At 37.1% G+C, this 17,894-nt stretch overlaps 1 protein-coding gene across 1 annotated transcript in view; it reads right to left on the minus strand.

Annotated features, from left to right (window-relative positions):
- Positions 1-1,956: 1,956 nt before the first annotated feature.
- The window catches only part of LOC114329655 (DNA ligase 1), a 32,100-nt gene continuing 16,162 nt past the window's right edge, over positions 1,957-17,894 (minus strand). Inside the window, exons 3-4 of the mRNA XM_028278837.2 lie at positions 16,081-16,321; positions 1,957-2,193 (exon numbers count right to left, since the gene is read on the minus strand). Coding sequence (XP_028134638.2) covers positions 1,994-2,193; positions 16,081-16,321 — 441 coding nt within the window. The 3' untranslated portion in view covers positions 1,957-1,993. The remainder of the gene's footprint in view (positions 2,194-16,080; positions 16,322-17,894) is intronic.

Consider the following 17,894-nt stretch of genomic DNA (forward strand, 5'->3'; position numbering starts at 1 on the left):
CATCGCAAATTATATGTATAGAGCCACCATTTTGTGTCACAAAAGAGGTTCTAAGTGCATTCTGTTGTCTAAAAATTAAATAAATAAAATACCTTGGACTTTCTATGTGCTGTATGTCCATTGACGGTAGACAAACTAAAAGGAGTTTGTCCGTGCGCTATGGACTAATTGCGATTTGTTTGTCATTGGCAGCCAGTGTCGTTGTATACTTGGTGTCTGTACTGTTGTTTGTTTTTCCAATTTTCAACAAAACAGTATAAAATAATGGATGTAGTTGTGACAGGGGATCATGTAGTTGGTGATACGGATCGTGGTAGCAGAAAAAGAAATTTAACTTCTAAAGAGCGTAAAAGCAATGTTCCATTCATTCTTAAACAATATTTTGTATTTAAAAATAAAATACTATTTTTATGAAGTTACTTGAGCTTTATTACATCGTTACTACCAAAAGTCAGTCTCATACCGATTTGTGTAAACAATCAAAATGCGTTTTGTCCAAGGATGACAATCTAAATGCAGTTTGTCCAACAGTTTTTTCAAGTTTTTTGAGATATTATTAGTAATAGATTTTTAGCATATAGGTATAATATATGAATGATTTTTTATCCATTTTTTAGGTCTATCAGTTTTTCGTTTAATTCCTTGCCAAACGCGTAGCAGTTTTCCTCTATTTGCAAAAATTACAAAAAAAGGACAAAATGCATTTAGAAAATCTGCTCCTCATATGATAATGGGAGAGATCCAAAAAGGAAAAAGAGAATAACATCATAGTACAAATAGATGGAGAAAAAACATACTCGTTCAAAAGAGCCAAAGAAATTATTTACCTGGGAGCCAAAATAGATGAAAATGATCATGAAGAAGGGGAGATAAAGGCAAGAATAGCTAAAGGAAATAAAAAATATGGAGCATTACTCACATTATTGAAATCCAAATACGTATCAAGAAAAACAAAAATAAGAATTTATAAGACTTTTTTCAGACCTACAGTAACATACGCATGCGAAACGTGGGTGCTCAAAAAGTCAGAAACAGACCTTTTAGAAAGATGGGAGAGAAAAATGCAAAGAGAGATATGGAGGTGTGAAAATAGAAGGTCAGTGGAGAAGAAAAACCAATAAAGAACTGGAAGAACTATATCGAGAGTCGATGATCACGACGATCAAAGCACAGAGAATACGATACTTGGGGCACATCGAGAGAATGGGAAGTAAACGAATGCCAAAAATTGTACTCTCACGAAGACCAATACAAAAGAGGAGGACAGGCAAGCCAAGGAAAAGATGGAAGGACAGTGTGTATGAAGACGTGAAGAAAAGTAACATTGGACAGAAGGAGATGGAGGGAGGTGGTGAAGGAGTGTATAAAAAGACTGGAAGTGTAATTAAATAAAATTTATGTTTTATAAGTTATGAAGTTATTTATTCTATTATTTATGTAATGAGAAACGTAAACATTTTAGCCTTAGGTCTACAAGGCCTGTTGCGCTTAATAAATAAAATAATATATTACAAAGACACCAACACCATCTTGAATGTCAAGTGGCGTATCAATATTTATATGTATTAAAAAATACCATTTTAAAGATTTTTTACTGTACTTTTAAACATCCAAATTGGTTAGAGGTGGTCAACGCTTATGCAAAAGGCGCAATTTTTGATCTTGACACTCACAAAAAAATCCTGCACATTGCTACTGTAAAGGAGGATTAAATGAGGCCGTTATTTGCAAAACTTTCTCTTTGATTTTCGGAAATTTTTTGGGAGGTTGAAAAAAAAAACGATTGGTCAAGTAGTTTTTAGCTCTCAACGTAAATAATATTATTAATGTTGCTTAAACTCTAAGCTAAACACTACTCGACCGTTAATTTTTTTTCTCCGACTTCCCAAAAAATTATGCAAATAATGGTATCAAATGAGATATGAGCACCGTGGGTTTGGGTAAAGAAAAACGATATTTTTTTCCGTCAACATATTTATTTTATTTAAAACATTTAAAACTTAATAACCTTATTAGGTCGTTTATTACCTAAACTAAATTTATTATGACTGCCCTCATTATCGAGACAATCTGGATTGCTACTACCAATAGTTTCAATATTTATATTATTCTGCAAGTGTTCCTGTTGAGCTTGGTATTTGGGACAATCTTTCTTAAGATGCGTAACATCTCCACATACTTTACATGATCCTCCTACAAAAAAAAAATAATAATTTAAATAAGGGTTAAACAAATTATGGGCAAATTGGAAAATATATAACTAAAATATCAATACAAAGGAAAACTAAATCAAAGGAAAACTATCGCAACCTATCAAGTATGAAACTAGCATTAGACAAGGAGATTCGCTGAGCCCATTAATATTTAATTTGATAATGGATGAAATCATAAAGAAAGTTAAACAAGAAGAGGATAGAGAATAGGAGAAAAAGAAATAAAGATAATATGCTACGCCGACGACCGCGACGCCATAATAACAGTCGAAAATGAAGATGACCTACAAAGATTAATTAAAGAATTCGAAGACACGGCATTCATATACATTGTGATCTCAACAGAGAAACTAAATCGATAGTGATATCAGCGGAACCGAGACGATGTAAGCTGGTCGTAAATAACAAAATAATAGAACAAGTGATGGAAACGGAATACTTGGGAATAAAACTGTCAAGCTACGGAAAAGTGGAAGAAGTACAAAAACAAGTGAACATGGCGAACAGAGCAGTAGGATGTCTCAACAACACAATCTGGAGAAACAAATACTTCACAACGGAAACAAAAACCAGGATATATAAATCAACAATAAGACCGATAATGACGTACACAGCGGAAACAAGAGCAGATACGGCGAAAACAAAGACTGCTGGAAACAGCAAAAATGAAAGTCTTACGAAAAATAACAAACCAAACTCTAAAAGACAGAGTAAGAAGTGAGGAAATACGAGCGAGATGTGGTATAGATAGGGTTACCATAATTTATTAAGGCCAAATCCGGACAGGGTTAGTCCTAGGGGTTTTAGAAAATGTAAAATGTGAATTTGACTGTGTTGCTACCTCTACATTGTACATACAGTATGAAAATCGTTCAGCTGGACATAGTGAATATATGTTGAGATAATTGTGGCAACTGCGCTAAAGTGTGTTAGTTGAAGCTTCTGTTCGAGTATGAGTTTCTGGTGCAATAGGGCTGTTAGAACGAATAGAATGAGTGAGTTTATAAGTAAGGCTGTCCATAAATAAATCAAAAACACAGATTATGACTAATGAGTTAATAATTTTACTTTAATTGTTAAAATATTTCTTATTTAAAAAATAATTTCAAAATTAAACAGACACATTTTTCCCATTCCACTAGAACAAAAATATTTAGCTACTACCATTGTCTACTACATTATCATATTTTGACGTTTATTTTTGTCAGCCGAAATGAAGTGTCAATTTTGAGGTTAATGCCCCTTAATGCTAACAACCATATTGTCATAGAGAGAGCGCAGTTGCCACAACTACATATCTCAATGTATATTTCCTATGTCCAGCTGAACGATTTACGTACTGTATATGCGAAATGCATATGGCACAATTAAAAGTACAGCTGTTTCGCTACAATATGCAACTAATATCGAAAATCTTCGCCAGTTTAAAATACATATTATACACCTATGTTTTAACATACTTTAGATCTAGAAATTTTTTTAAATTTTTTTTATTACGGGAAAATAATATTACATTACGATTATTGTCTGCTCGTGCGCTGTTGACAAGCAGTGCAACCAACTTAACTAGGTGCTGCGCAGAATGAAATTTCCCAGCGTTGGGCAAGTGATTTCCATTTTTTTAGTAAAGAAAAAAATCCGGACATTTCTCATATCCGGACGCCAATCCGGATATGTCTTTCAAATCTGGACTGTCCGGACGTATAGTAACCCTAGGTATAGAGGAAATAAACATGTGGATCAAAAGAAGAAAGATAAAATATGTAATCAGCACATAGAAAGAATGACGGAAAATAGAATAGTATGAATAGCAAGAGATAAATCGCCAAATGGAAGAAGATCATTGGAACGACTGAGGAAAAGATGGCCAGACAACGTCAATTGAGACAAAAACCGAAGTAAAACAGGCATTGAGCCTATTTATAAAGAAGAAAGAAGAAGAAAATATCAATACAAGAATAATAAACATGTTTTAAAAAACTTCCCACAAAAGAGCAGCCACATTTTAGGAACAAAACACATATACAAAAGAACACAAACTTGTACTATGATGAGGGCAGATCCATATGCCACGCCTCTGCTGCACTTAAAAACATGACAAATATCTCAATTTTATCTTTCAACTTAGTCCTCATTAAGATTAACGTATTTTTGCATATATTACATATATTCTAAAATAGCACTTCTAATGATAGTTTTTTTTAGACCATATGGTCAATCGTTTACAGTGATCGTTTACAGAATAATAGTGTTTTTTACATTTTGGGAACAGTTGGTAATCGCTGAAGGCCAAACCTGGAGTATATGGCGGATGCTTAGCTAAATGTAAGCCTCCTTGACTGATTGCAGAGGATGTAATAGTAGGACTGGAACTGAGTGCAAACCTGGCGTAATTTTGGAATTAAATTAGCATAAGCAGCTGTAATTGTGGCTCCCATTTACAGGTAATCTTATAAATTTACGCTTTTAGAATCCCAAAATATGGTTAGCATCACTTTACCCGCTGAGGTTGTATCTTGGCTGTTTCGGCGGTGTTAACCTCGATCTGTCCACGCCGTACCCCCCTATTTTCTATTTTGATCTCTACATCGATTGATGGAATTGACTGTCACTAATCTTGCAGTAAATTTTTCCTGATCTTGTATATACCGCGTTAAAGGATGAGTGTAAACGTCTTTTTGAGTTTTCTTTTGTTTAAAAAAATGCTAGACGCCACTGAAATGGTCCATAGAAGGTATGTATCAAGGAAAGTCAAGAATGAAAAGTCACAAACATCATAATAAATATACAGTGCACAGATTCTAAAGGTGTCGGTGGGGGATGGTGTCTTTGCGCAGTATTATAGTCGGTGTATGAGAGAAACTCTCTCGTGTTTAAGAGAGAAAGTATTTGAAATAATCAAATAACAAATAATATAAAATTCGTTATTTCGTTATTTCGAATACTTTCTCTCTCATACATCGACTATAATACTGCGCATAGACGCCACCGGCACCTTTAGAATCTGTGCACTGTAAGTTGTAGTAAGTAGTAAATGTAGCAATAGTTCATGTAAATACAATAATCGATATGTGACAAACAACTTATACCGGGTGGTGAATCGTAAAACGGGCCATAGGAAACTTAATGTAAAATTCTAAACTGTTGAATTCCTGCTTCCCTAATTATTTTACATCAAAAGTGATGAGAGAATATTTGTAGAGAATTGAAATCTGTATTAAAATCAAAAATTTAAAATTGTTCTACGATTTAAACGCATTCCAAAATTTTGAAAAATATAATACTGTAACAAAAACGAGCGTTCGGGTATTTATTTACGACTTTATTATTTATTTATACAAGTTTACTTTACAAACTTTAGCTTAAGACTAAACTCTATTTACAAATATGCCCGTATTTATACCCAGTTGTTATTCTGGAACAATCGACGCCCATCTCCAGCTATCAGCTTGTTCCGCCTACGGGACGTACGTTCGAGAAGTCTCTCCTCCTCTCCGCCGAAGCCTAGATCATTCGATTACGTCATTCTCGAGGTGTTTACTGTTATACGGCGGTCGGCCACGATTTCTCTTTCGTTACACTGCTCCCCTCTTAAGATCTGAGCGTCCCGATCAGCAACTCTAGATGAAGGCCCAGGATGGCGGAATCTACAGGATTCTCCAGCTCTGCATACACCCCTAGAAAAGAAGTAGCAGTCTACTGTCTTGGAAGGGTATGACATCTTCGGGTTCATGCAACACACAGTAATTCATACGCCAGTTTCTCTGAAGATTACTTCAAGTATGCTTCTCACAATCGTCCAATCCAGATTTTCTACTGCATGGCCTATTTTTGGTAAAGCCAAATCTTTGATGTCATAATTACACACGATTTTCTTCAAATTAGTTAGAGCACGCCATATTATGTTCTCGTAGCTTGGCGTGTCCGTATAAGACTTCCGGGTCACCATATACAGCAAAGATCGAGGACCATCTTCCAATTGCAGTACTCTTCCAATTTTAGGGTGCTGTTGTCTTAACTCGTCCAGGCGGCCGAACTTTCTATTGAATACGGACGAGATTCCTTTAGTCATCTCGAGGTCTTGGGCAACACAGTGGGCTAGAGAGACGTTTTCTGGAACACCAAACAGATCTTGCTGAACTTCTGTGGTCACGCCGAATCTAGCACTCTTTCTCGCTGCGTAATTTGACATAAATTGATTAAAACTTGGCTGTGCGGCGTCTTTCATCTCCTGTTGGAGGACTCGGGCTTCTTCTGTCTCATTTGAGCCAGCATATGGTGCAAGACGATTTATGTGAATAACTTTTGGTTTACTGTTTGGCAACTTCTTAATTCTGTATATTACGTCATTTATTTTCTTCCTAACTTCATACGGACCTTCCCATTGTCTTTGCAGTTTAGGACACAAGCCGCGACGACGTTGTGGATTATAAAGCCAGACAAGATCACCTATTTCGAAGCTTTCATTCTTGCATCGAGAATCATATTGATCTTTCATTCTGTCACTGGCTATCTGGATGTGTTGTCGGGCAAATTCATGAATGTTGTTCATTCGTAACTTCAGGCGGTCGACGTATTCTTCGCCTGCAACATGTTCCTCGGAAGGTCTGCAGCCAAACTCTAGGTCGCAGGGCAAACGAACTTCACGACCCAACATCAGGCAGGTTGATGTTTGACCTGTAGTTTCATTTACGGCCGAGCGGTAGGCCATCAGGAATAAATGAATGTGTTGGTCCCAATCTCGCTGATTTTCAGATACAACTTTGGACAAGTGTTTACCCATCGTTCGGTTCATCCTCTCGACCATCCCATCTGATTGAGGATGCAGGGGTGTTGTTCTGGTCTTATTGACACCAATCAATTTACAAACGTTTTGGAAAAGAGCTGACTCAAAGTTTCGTCCTTGGTCGGAGTGGATCTCCAAGGGAACACCAAATCGGCTGAAGAATTCTTTAACAAGTACCTCTGCAACAGTAGCAGCTTCTTGATTTGGTAATGCATAGGCCTCGGTCCATTTCGTAAAATAATCCATGGCTACCAGGATGTATTTATTTCCAGCATCAGTTTCTGGAAATGGACCTGCAATGTCGATTGCTACTCTTTCCATAGGACTGCCAACATTATACTGTCTCATGGGTGCTCTCTTTTTACCAACTGGACCATTACCGGATGCACAAAGTTCACATTTGTGGCACCATCTTCTTACATCATCTTTACAGTTCACCCAATAGAACCGTTCTCGAACCTTTTGCAGAGTCTTCGTAATACCAAAGTGTCCACCTGATGTACCGTCATGCAACTGACGCAATACTTCTGACACTTTACTTTTAGGTACAATCAACTGAAGCTTAGATTCTGTACCATCATCGTTCTCAAAGGTTCTGTACAGAAGATCATCTTTTAGTATCAGGCAATTCCATTGGGTCCAATAGGCCTTGACTTCCGGACTACATGCACTAATGTTTTGCCAACTAGGTCTCTCACCTCGACGCATCCAATCCAATACTCTTTTTATACATGGATCATCTTCTTGGGCGTGTTGTAACTGTTTGGGCTGCCATTGTTCATTAACTACGGTGGTTCGTCTCACGGGGCAAAATCGTTCCTCTAATTTGGCACAGTGATTACAATTTGCACTGCATGGTCGTCTCGAAAGGGCATCAGCATTTGAATGAACTCTTCCGGCCCTATGTTCTATCTCGTAGTCATATTCTTGTAATCGTTCTAACCATCTTGCTATCTGGCCCTCTGGATTACGGAATTGTATGAGCCATTTTAGAGCAGCGTGATCTGTTCGAAGAAGGAACTTTCTGCCATACAAGCATTTATGGAAATGTTCACAAGCCTTCACTACACCCAGCAGTTCTCTTCTGGTAACGCAATAGTTTCTTTCTGGTTTCGATAGGACTTTGCTGAAATAAGCGATGACTTTTTCCTGTCCATCCTGGATTTGGGAGAGAACAGCTCCTATGGCACTGTTGCTAGCATCAGTATCCAAAACAAATTTTCCTGCCTGTCCCGGGTAGCTTAATATCGGTGCACTGATCAGAGCCATTTGTAGTTGTTCGAAAGATTTTTGGCACTGTTCACTCCATATATATTCTTTGCCCTCCTCCGTCAACTTTGTTAGGGGCTTGGAGATATTGGCAAATCCTTTGACAAATCGTCGGTAATATGTACATAGGCCAAGGAAACTTCTAATTTCATGTTTATCTTTTGGTACTGGCCAATCTTGCTTCAATAATTGCTTCAATCTTTTCAGGATCAGCTGTTACACCGTTACTCGATACAATATGTCCCAAATACTTAACTTCTCGTCGAAACATGTGACATTTCTTCGGACTTAACTTCAAGTTCGCTGCCCTCAATCGTTGAAAGACTTCTATTAAATTCTTGGCGTGTTCATCAAATGACCTTCCAACCACAATTACATCATCCAAGTAAACCAGGCATGTTTTCCATGTTAGACCTCTTAAAACTGCCTCCATTAATCTTTCAAATGTGGTTGGGCATTACATAAACCAAACGGCATAGCCGTAAACTGCCAAAGCCCTGATCCTATCGAAAATGCGGCTTTCTTCCGATCGGCTGGCTCCATGTCTACTTGCCAATATCCACTTTTTAAATCGAGTGTGGAAAACCATCGAGAACCGGAGAGAGTATCCAATGAATCGTCTATTCGGGGCAAACGATAACTATCTTTTTTTGTTACCGCGTTGAGCTGGCGGTAGTCGATACAAAAACGCGTCGAACCATCTTTCTTCTTTACCAGAACTACTGGTGATGTCCATGGACTGTTCGATGGTTCAATTACCCCTTGTTTGTCCATATCCTTGATAATCTCTTCGGCTTCATCTCTTTTCGCAAATGGAAGTCGTCTAGACCGTTGTCCGATTGGCTGAGCGTCTCCGGTATTTATTTTATGCGTTACTATGCTTGTTTTGCCTTTATCCTTCTTATCAATAGCAAAAACATCTTGGTACTCTATCAGCATAGACCTCACTTTTTCCGTTCGTTTATGATCAAGATCTTGGCATCTTTCAATGATCATCTCGACAAGGTCTTTTGGATACTTTGACTTCGATGATTTCTCATTGGTATTCATAGAGCAAATTGAAGCCACGGGGACACACTGTCCGATCAAAGCTCCTCTACTTAATTTGATTGCAGTTTCCCTTAAATTCATAACTCTTACAGGGATGACATCTCGAACTGTTACCAAAGTTTTCGCCGTTAGGAACTCGACATTATCCACATCTTCGACCATCCTTAAACTTCCCTCTCGGCAGTGTCCATCAAGCATGGTCATCAGAATTTTCTCACTATTACCGGGTATGGTTACGTCGCATGTAGTAAGCGGATGGCATCTTCTTTGTCGTCGTGAAAGGGCAACTCTTCACCATTGATCCTGAGAACTCCATTTTGAACATCCAATATTGCCCCCACTTTTCTTAGTACGTCCATCCCCAATATGAATTCGTCGGAGATCTCGGCAATTAATACTTGATGTTCAACTGTGGTCTGGCCAATGGATACTGACATATTAGCCTCGCCATATGTATTAATTAGCTCACCAGTCGCTGTTCTAAGCTTTACTGTTGCAGATGATAATTTATTATGGTATCCACCAAAAATGATCTACATCTATTATTGATACGACCTTCGATGTATAAGTTGTGGATTCCACCGGAGGACGTAAGGTTGACAGTTACTATGGGGGCTCTAGTTCTCGAGGTCGGCAGTTGCCCCTTGGTGTCGACCCGCTCTTGTTTTCCGACAGCTGTACGCTCTTCTTACAATTACGACGAATGTGGCCTACGTCTCCGCAATTCCAACATCTAGGCTCGCGTCTCTTTGGCATCTGATTACTTAATACTCTCCGTATCATTTCCTCCAGACGTTCATCGTTGTGTTCGTCACTTTCTTCAATGGTTCTTACTCTATGGCTTCGTGAAGTTTGACTAGCCGTTTCGTGTTCCAATGCAATAGCAAGTGCTTCATCTAAAACTTTCGGTCTCGCCAGTCGTAAAGCTTTCTGCAGTTCACTATCTTTCAGCCCATTGACGAAGGTATCTATCGCAATTTCTTCTAAAACGCTGTCTGGCACCTCCGGATAAGCCAACCGCACCACACGAGTCACATCTGCTTCAAATTCTTGCAGATTCTCACTTGCTCGTTGATTTCTACTTCTCAGTTGTGCTTTGTATACTTGTTGTAGATGGGCATCTCCATAGCGTTTTTCTAGACGAGTGAACAAGGTCTGGTAACATTTTTCTTGACCCTTAGGAATTGACCTTAACATATCTGCAGCATCACCTCGTAAAGCAGCAGTCAAGGAAACAGCCTTTTCTTGTTCGGTCCAATGATTGGCGGTCGCGATAGCTTCAAATTGTCTAAGGTATATGGACCAAGAAGACTTTCCATCAAATGGTGGTAATTTAAATCTCATATGATGCGATGTTTCGTCTCTCGGTGTTTCATCCTTCACTACAAGATCTAAAGCTACTGTATTAACTGATGGTTGTACTTTTGTATCAGTTATCATGCTCTCTAGTTGTTTGATCTTTTCTTCTACGGTCTCTACATTTTTCTGCATCTTATCGAATGTTCTAGAAACTTCTTCAAATTTCTCGTCGTTCTGTCTACAAACGTCTTTAATTACTTGAGAAACACTTTCAAATTTCTCGTTGTTCTGTCTACTAACTTCTTCGAGTTTCTCGTTGTTCTGTCTACTAACTTCTTCGAGTTTTTCGTTGTTCTTTCTAGAAGTTTCATCGATCTTTTGAGAAAGCCTTAGACTTATCTTAGACGTTTCATCGATCTTTTGAGAAACACTTTCGAATTTCGATAAGATAGCTTGTTCTGCTGACTGGAAGTGGAACGTCTTTGGGTCATCTCCATTCTTCTTGAGGACCTCCTCGAGTCGTGCTTTCAGGACTTTCTTGGACCCACTGGCATCTTGCTCGTACTCTTCTAATTGTTCACGGAGCTGTTTTAGCGAAAGTTCTTCTAGCAACATCTTTAGTCGGCACACACGTACTTTTCAAAATGTCTTTTAAAAGTCTTTCCGAATACCGAACAATTAACGCACTCCGGTTATTCCCGACGAATAAAGTTCAAAAGTCTTTTAAAGTCTCTCTGTAATTCACTTATTTATATCGCACTAAGTTTACCGAACACCGACACCAACTGTAACAAACACGAGCGTTCGGTTATTTATTTACGACTTTATTATTTATTTATACAAGTTTACTTTACAAACTTTAGCTTAAGACTAAACTCTATTTACAAATATGCCCGTATTTATACCCAGTTGTTATTCTGGAACAATTGACGCCCATCTCCAGCTATCAGCTTGTTCCGCCTACGGGACGTACGTTCGAGAAGTCTCTCTAGATCATTCGATTACGTCATTCTCGAGGTGTTTACTGTTATACGGCGGTCGGCCACGATTTCTCTTTCGTTACAATACATTTGCCACAGTAGGTATGTGTGTAAAAGTTAGGCCACACGTTACTATTTAACTGACAGTGCTCACACCATTGACTGAATAAAAAATCTTTATTATTAATACTTTCTTCGCAACTGAGGGTATCTTATCAACTGTATTGTTTTTAAACAATAAATGATAAAATAAAAATATTGACAGTTCAAAAATGTGAAAATAATAACCTCATTGTGACACATTATTGCACAGTGTGTGGCCTAATTTTGGGCAAAAAATATTTTGGAATATGTTTAATTCATAGAACATTTTGCCCTACATTCGTAGGGCAATTTTAACACTTGTTTTCAATACAGATTTCAATCCTCTACAAATATTAGTTTCTAATGTCTTTTGATGTAAAATAATTAGGGAAGCAGGAATTCAACAGTTTAGAATTTTACATTGAGTTTCCTATGGCCCGTTTTCCAGTTCACCACCCGGTATATGTTATTCGGTTTATCTCAAAAGCGTTTCACAAATATATAAAAGACATGAATTTTGGCGTATTGCATTCATGACATGTTCCTATTATGTGTCATGTAATAAAGGCATCGAGGATTTTTTGTATCGCTCTTCGTAACTTTTCCAATATTTCACAATATCTCACCGAGTTAATTGTTGAGCCCCGTTGCATTAAGTCGACAAGAATAAGTTCTTTCCTTTTTCAAAAAAAAGTTGTAATACTCTTCTTTACAGACAGGGTTTGCATGCATTTTCTTGGGTTTTTAGGGGAATGTGTGTGCCCCACTCCATAGACTGCAATTTGGTTTCGCAATTGACATGTTTTACTCAAGTTTAAAAATGGATTAAATGCAGAATAGAAATTGCTAGATCAGTCTTTAATAGAATGCGCAAACTCTTTTACAATCGTGATATCAACATAAAGTTACGAATACGAATGCTGCGGTGTTATGTCTTTTCCACCCTGTCATATGGAGTCGAGGCTTAGACACTAAAACATCATCATCATCATCATCACGTAGCGCTACAACCCTGGGTGAGTCCTGGCTGACTGTACAACTTTCTTCCAATTTCTTCGGTCTTCCATCAACCTAGGGTCAAATGGAATGTTCATTTTCCGGAGATCTGCTTGTATGTTATCTCTCCATCGCATTCTGGGACGTCCGAGTGGTCTTTTGCCTGTAGGAATCTCCTCCCATACCAGTTTTACAAGTCTCTCGTTATGAAGTCTGTGCACGTGGCCTGCCCATCTTAGTCGCTGTGATTTAATTTCTTGGACAATATCGGTGTCATTGTAAAGTGTTTTTAATTCGATTTTGGTTCTGATCCTATACTGGTTTGTGTTAATGTCGTGGTGAGGTCCGAAAATTTTTCTAAGTATTTTTCGTTCAAAACGTCTGAGCTTTTCTTCGTTTGATTTGGTCATGGTCCACGTTTCGCATCCATATGTTAATACTGATCTGACGATGGATTTATAAATTTTGATCTTGAAACTTCTTGTAAGATTTTTTGATTTTATAAGCTTATCCAGTGCGAATAGACAGCGATTTGCTGATTGGATTCTGTCTTTTATTTCTTCAGTAACATCGTTGTCACCTGTGATTACGGCCCCCAGACACTTAAAACGTTGTACTCTTTCGAAATTGAAGGTGTTGACCGTCACATTTTGTCCTATCCTGTCTCTTCGTGTGGTTCTATTTATACACATATATTTCGTCTTCTCTTCATTAATCCTCAGCCCTACTTCGCTTGTTGCTCCTTCCACCTTGTTGAAAATGGCTTTTGTGGATAAGATGGAGTCTCCAACGAGATCAATGTCATCTGCGTAAGCTAGTAATAACTTGGGACCTTGAACCGATAGCAGTTCTGTCCTTATTTCGGCCGACCTCATGACTTTCTCTAATATGACACTAAAACAGTCGGCCATAAAAAACATCGAAGCATTCGAGATGTGGTGTTATAGGCGCATTCTCAAAATTTCATGGATGCACCGCGTCACTAACACGCAAGTACTCCAAACTTTAGACAAAAGATGCGAAATTATAAATGAGATAAAAACTAGAAAGATGTTATACTTGGGACACATTATGAGGAGTGAAGAGTACAAACTTTTAAGAAATATCATGCGGGGCAAAATAAGTGTGGGAAGAAGAAAAATATCGTGGCTTCGCAATATACGTGAATGGTTCGGGTGTACTTCGATTGAACTTTTTAGGCGCGCTGCTAACAAAGTCGCAGTGGCCATGATGATTTCCCATCTCCACTAAGAGTGGCACGTGAAGAAAAATACCCAAGTTTCATCTTCATTAACAAATCGATCAAGTAGTGAGTCACCGTCTTTTTCGTAAGAGTCGAAAAACGTCAATAAAGCAGCCATACGCAGATTTTTATGGGTTTCTGTCAAGAGTTTTGGTACCCACCTTGCACAAAATTTGTGATAACCTAACTTTTGTGAAACAATTTCATGCAACAAACTTTTTGAAATTTGTGGAAAACTTACTGAGAGCTCAGTTATTGTGAATCGCCGATTTTCTTGAATTTTCTCATCGACTTTAGAGACAAATTCATCAGTCACAATGTCCGTCCACTTCTTTCTGCACATTGGTTCGACCATTTTTGAATTTAATGCACTATTGACGCACTCCACCTTCAGTGATCATATTGTTCCCATAAACAGCACAAATTTCAATTGGTTTGTTTTTAGCCAACAAGAACCGTATTACCGATGTCTTCCACAACGGGCGGGGTTTTCGATCGCGACACGCATTTCAAACAGCAGTTGTAAAATAACGAGAAGCGACAGTGACTTCGCGCTATAGAGCATTTCAAGTTAAGAATAGAGCATTGCGGAGATAGGGCCATGTGTTTCTAATGAACGATAGAAGCGCGGTGATGGCACGACGAAGACAAGCAAGATTCAGGGTTGTATTTGTATTTTCCCTATAGGCTTCCCTATAGCGCTTCGCACGTAAATACGACTAGAAGTAAACTAAATGCGATTACATTTTTTTTACTAGAGTGCGCGGGGTATGATAATCAGTAAATAAAAATCACAAATCGGTAGAATTATCGGCCGATCGCGCAAATAATAAAGTGACAACCTTTCATCCGCCAATGAACAAGCCTGAATTGCTTATAAGGTGAAGGAAGAAGAAGACTAAGAAGAAAAAATATAACTTTGATACGTCGCAATTTATTGGGACACCCTAATTATTTCAAAATAATTTTAAAATGTAGCTTTTATCAACTTACACTTACTTTTATTAACAAACTAATAATTTAAAAAAAAAATTCAAATTTTTTACTCATTCGCTGTAATCTTCCGTCCCTTTAATGGTGACTCAGCCTGTATACAAGGAAATATTTTTATGTAAGTAATTGTTGTTATTATTTACACGAAAATAAAATTAAAGCTTTTTAATCTTTTAGTTACATATTATCTAAAGCTTTCATACACCTGTAATGTTAAACAATAGTAAAATTTAACATTTTTATCACACCATAATAATTACATACCCGGTGACCCAAAATTATTGTCACCATAGGTGGTTCTGAACGACAGAGATAGCTATACAGTGCATGTCTATTCTTAATTCAGATATACTTTTCAGTTTACGTCAACTTTGCAGTGTACGTCAACTTAACAAGAAAAGTTAGGTTATGTAGAGATGTTGGTGGTGGACATAATATACAGCATCTTGTTTGATTTTATTTATTATTGTTACTTATAATTTTGTTAATTCTTTTTATTTTTGATGAAAGTTCTGTGTTAAAAGTTTTGCCTGATTTTTTATGTTTTATAAATTTAATCAAAATTAATTGATAAACCAATGATATAAATTCAGATTAAAACAAGACATACGTAATTTTTTGCACGGCTAGCTTTGATCCCAATAATTGTGGATCGCTCGTTATCTATATCTGTCTATTAAAGAAACAAGTATTTATAATGCATTATTTTGTATTCAACTATACGTATCTGTTTATTAGTGAAATAAAGTTAACTACATCTACACAGTGCTGAATACGGCTCTGATTTGAATGAATCATATATATCGACAGTCTAGTAGCAACACGTGCGTGAGAGTTTTGGCAACAGTGATCTCCATAAGCCCAATGTTCTATTCTAAACGTGAAATAAAGTATAGCACAGTTGGGCAGCTACTGAATGGAAGAACGCTAAGATGGCCGCGCTAGCCCCGCCCCTAGCGGCTATAGATCAAAACGTAACGAAATTTCTGGGTAGACTGTGTATTTAAAGAATTTTCATCAACTATCTGTTGGATCCATAAATTATTTGATAAACCTAATGCTACTATTTCCTTTAAATATTTTGACACTCATAGATTGATAAGAAATAAAAACATGGGACAGAAACAATATGTTGATTATAAACTTGTGTATTAATATTTGATTTACCTTTAGGATACAGTCCTCTAGCGTTATCAGGACATTGCCTAGATATATGTCCTTGTTCATTGCATATAAAACATTGGGCATACCTAAAATCTTGCCCCCTTACAACTTTGCATTCAAAGTGCGTATGTTCTGTTGAGCCACATTTGAAGCATATTCCAGATGCAGATGTTGCAACTTGATCTTTATTCAATTCTGGACATTCTGATAAATTGTGACCAGATTTTCGACAGTTAAAGCATACCTAAAATAAAATGTGATACATGATTAATGCAATTATTAACAATAATGTAACTTTTAGTAAAAAAAAGAGTGTGTACTTTGTATCCACATAAGAAGTTATACTTCTATTATTATGATTTCAATAAAATTAATATATTTTAAACAGTTTAATTGTATTTTCATTTAAATATTACACTAATTTTAATACTTAAAATAATAACAAAAATTAAAAATGACGTTAATAAGTTATTTCCTATGAACAGTAGCCTCCCCAATAATGTCAATATTGAGGTTGTTGACGAATATATTATACCTGGGTCAAATAATCAAAGCTAATAAAGAGAACCAAACAATTGAAGTACAGAGAAGAATCCGATTGGCGTGCGCAGCGTTTGGAAAGTTAAGATGGATACTAAAAAGCACAAAGATACAACAGGACCTAAAAACCCGTGTATTTGACCAGTGCATCCTTTCTGTTCTGACGCATGGCTCAGAAACATGGACATTAACAAAGGCCACCATAAACAAAATAGAAATAACAGAGAAAAATGGAAAGATTCATGTTGGGAATGAAACTACAAGACAGAAAATCAAACACATGGATAAGACAGAAAACAAAAGTAAAAAATGTAACTGAACATATAACAGGGTTAAAATAAAGATTTGCGGGTCACAATGCGAGACAGGAAGATAAAAGATGTAATGCTGAAATACAAAACTGGACACCGTGGACAGGAAGAAGAGGAAGAGAAAGACCTCAGATGCGATGGAAGGACGATATTGTAAAAGCTGCAGGAACTCACTGGAAAAGCGCAGCCAAGGACAGACGGAAATGGAAAGATTTGGGGAAGGCCTATGTCCAAAGTTGGATAGAAATGGGATAGAGAAGAAGTAGCCTCCCCGCAATTATTTATCACTTGATCAATCGTCGAAAATCTAAAAAACGTCAGATTTTCTACATAAATTTTTAATTTTCTTTTCATCATATTTTAATACTAATTATTCTATTCCCAACGAAGACAAATCCAAAGACACAAAAATTATAATAAATATATTTACTAAAACACCAATATATTTTTTCACACTTTATTTGCACTGATAAATACGTAACTTGAAACTACTTGCGCGAAAGATGTTCTCGCGAAAAGATGCGCGAACTTCTTACTGTCGCTTACATAAAAAATCATCTAACATTTTTTCCAATCGTGTCTAAAGAAGCAACTTCAAAAATCATAAATATGCCAAGCAGGTGAACATGTCATGAGGATGAAAAGGATGGGTCAGTAGACTACCAGTGGTTTGTAAAAAAAAAATGTCCAATATAAAATTTACTGTTGATACTACATTTATACCAGCAAATGAACAATAATGCTACATCTCCTGAGAATAGTTGAGGCAAGAGGCAAAGCAGGACAAAAATAATGGTGGTAGACAGATTCAACACTATTTAAACTAGTAACCACTAACCACTTGCAGGAATATCAGATAGTAGATAGCTTTAAATATCTCGGATCGAGTATAACTAACAATGGCAACTGCAAAGCAATAAGTCCGGAGACATATTGGTACGGCAAAGAATGCGATAAGTTGCCTAA

The sequence above is a fragment of the Diabrotica virgifera genome, chromosome 7 (assembly GCF_917563875.1).
Source record: "Diabrotica virgifera virgifera chromosome 7, PGI_DIABVI_V3a".
NCBI lineage: Eukaryota > Metazoa > Arthropoda > Insecta > Coleoptera > Chrysomelidae > Diabrotica > Diabrotica virgifera.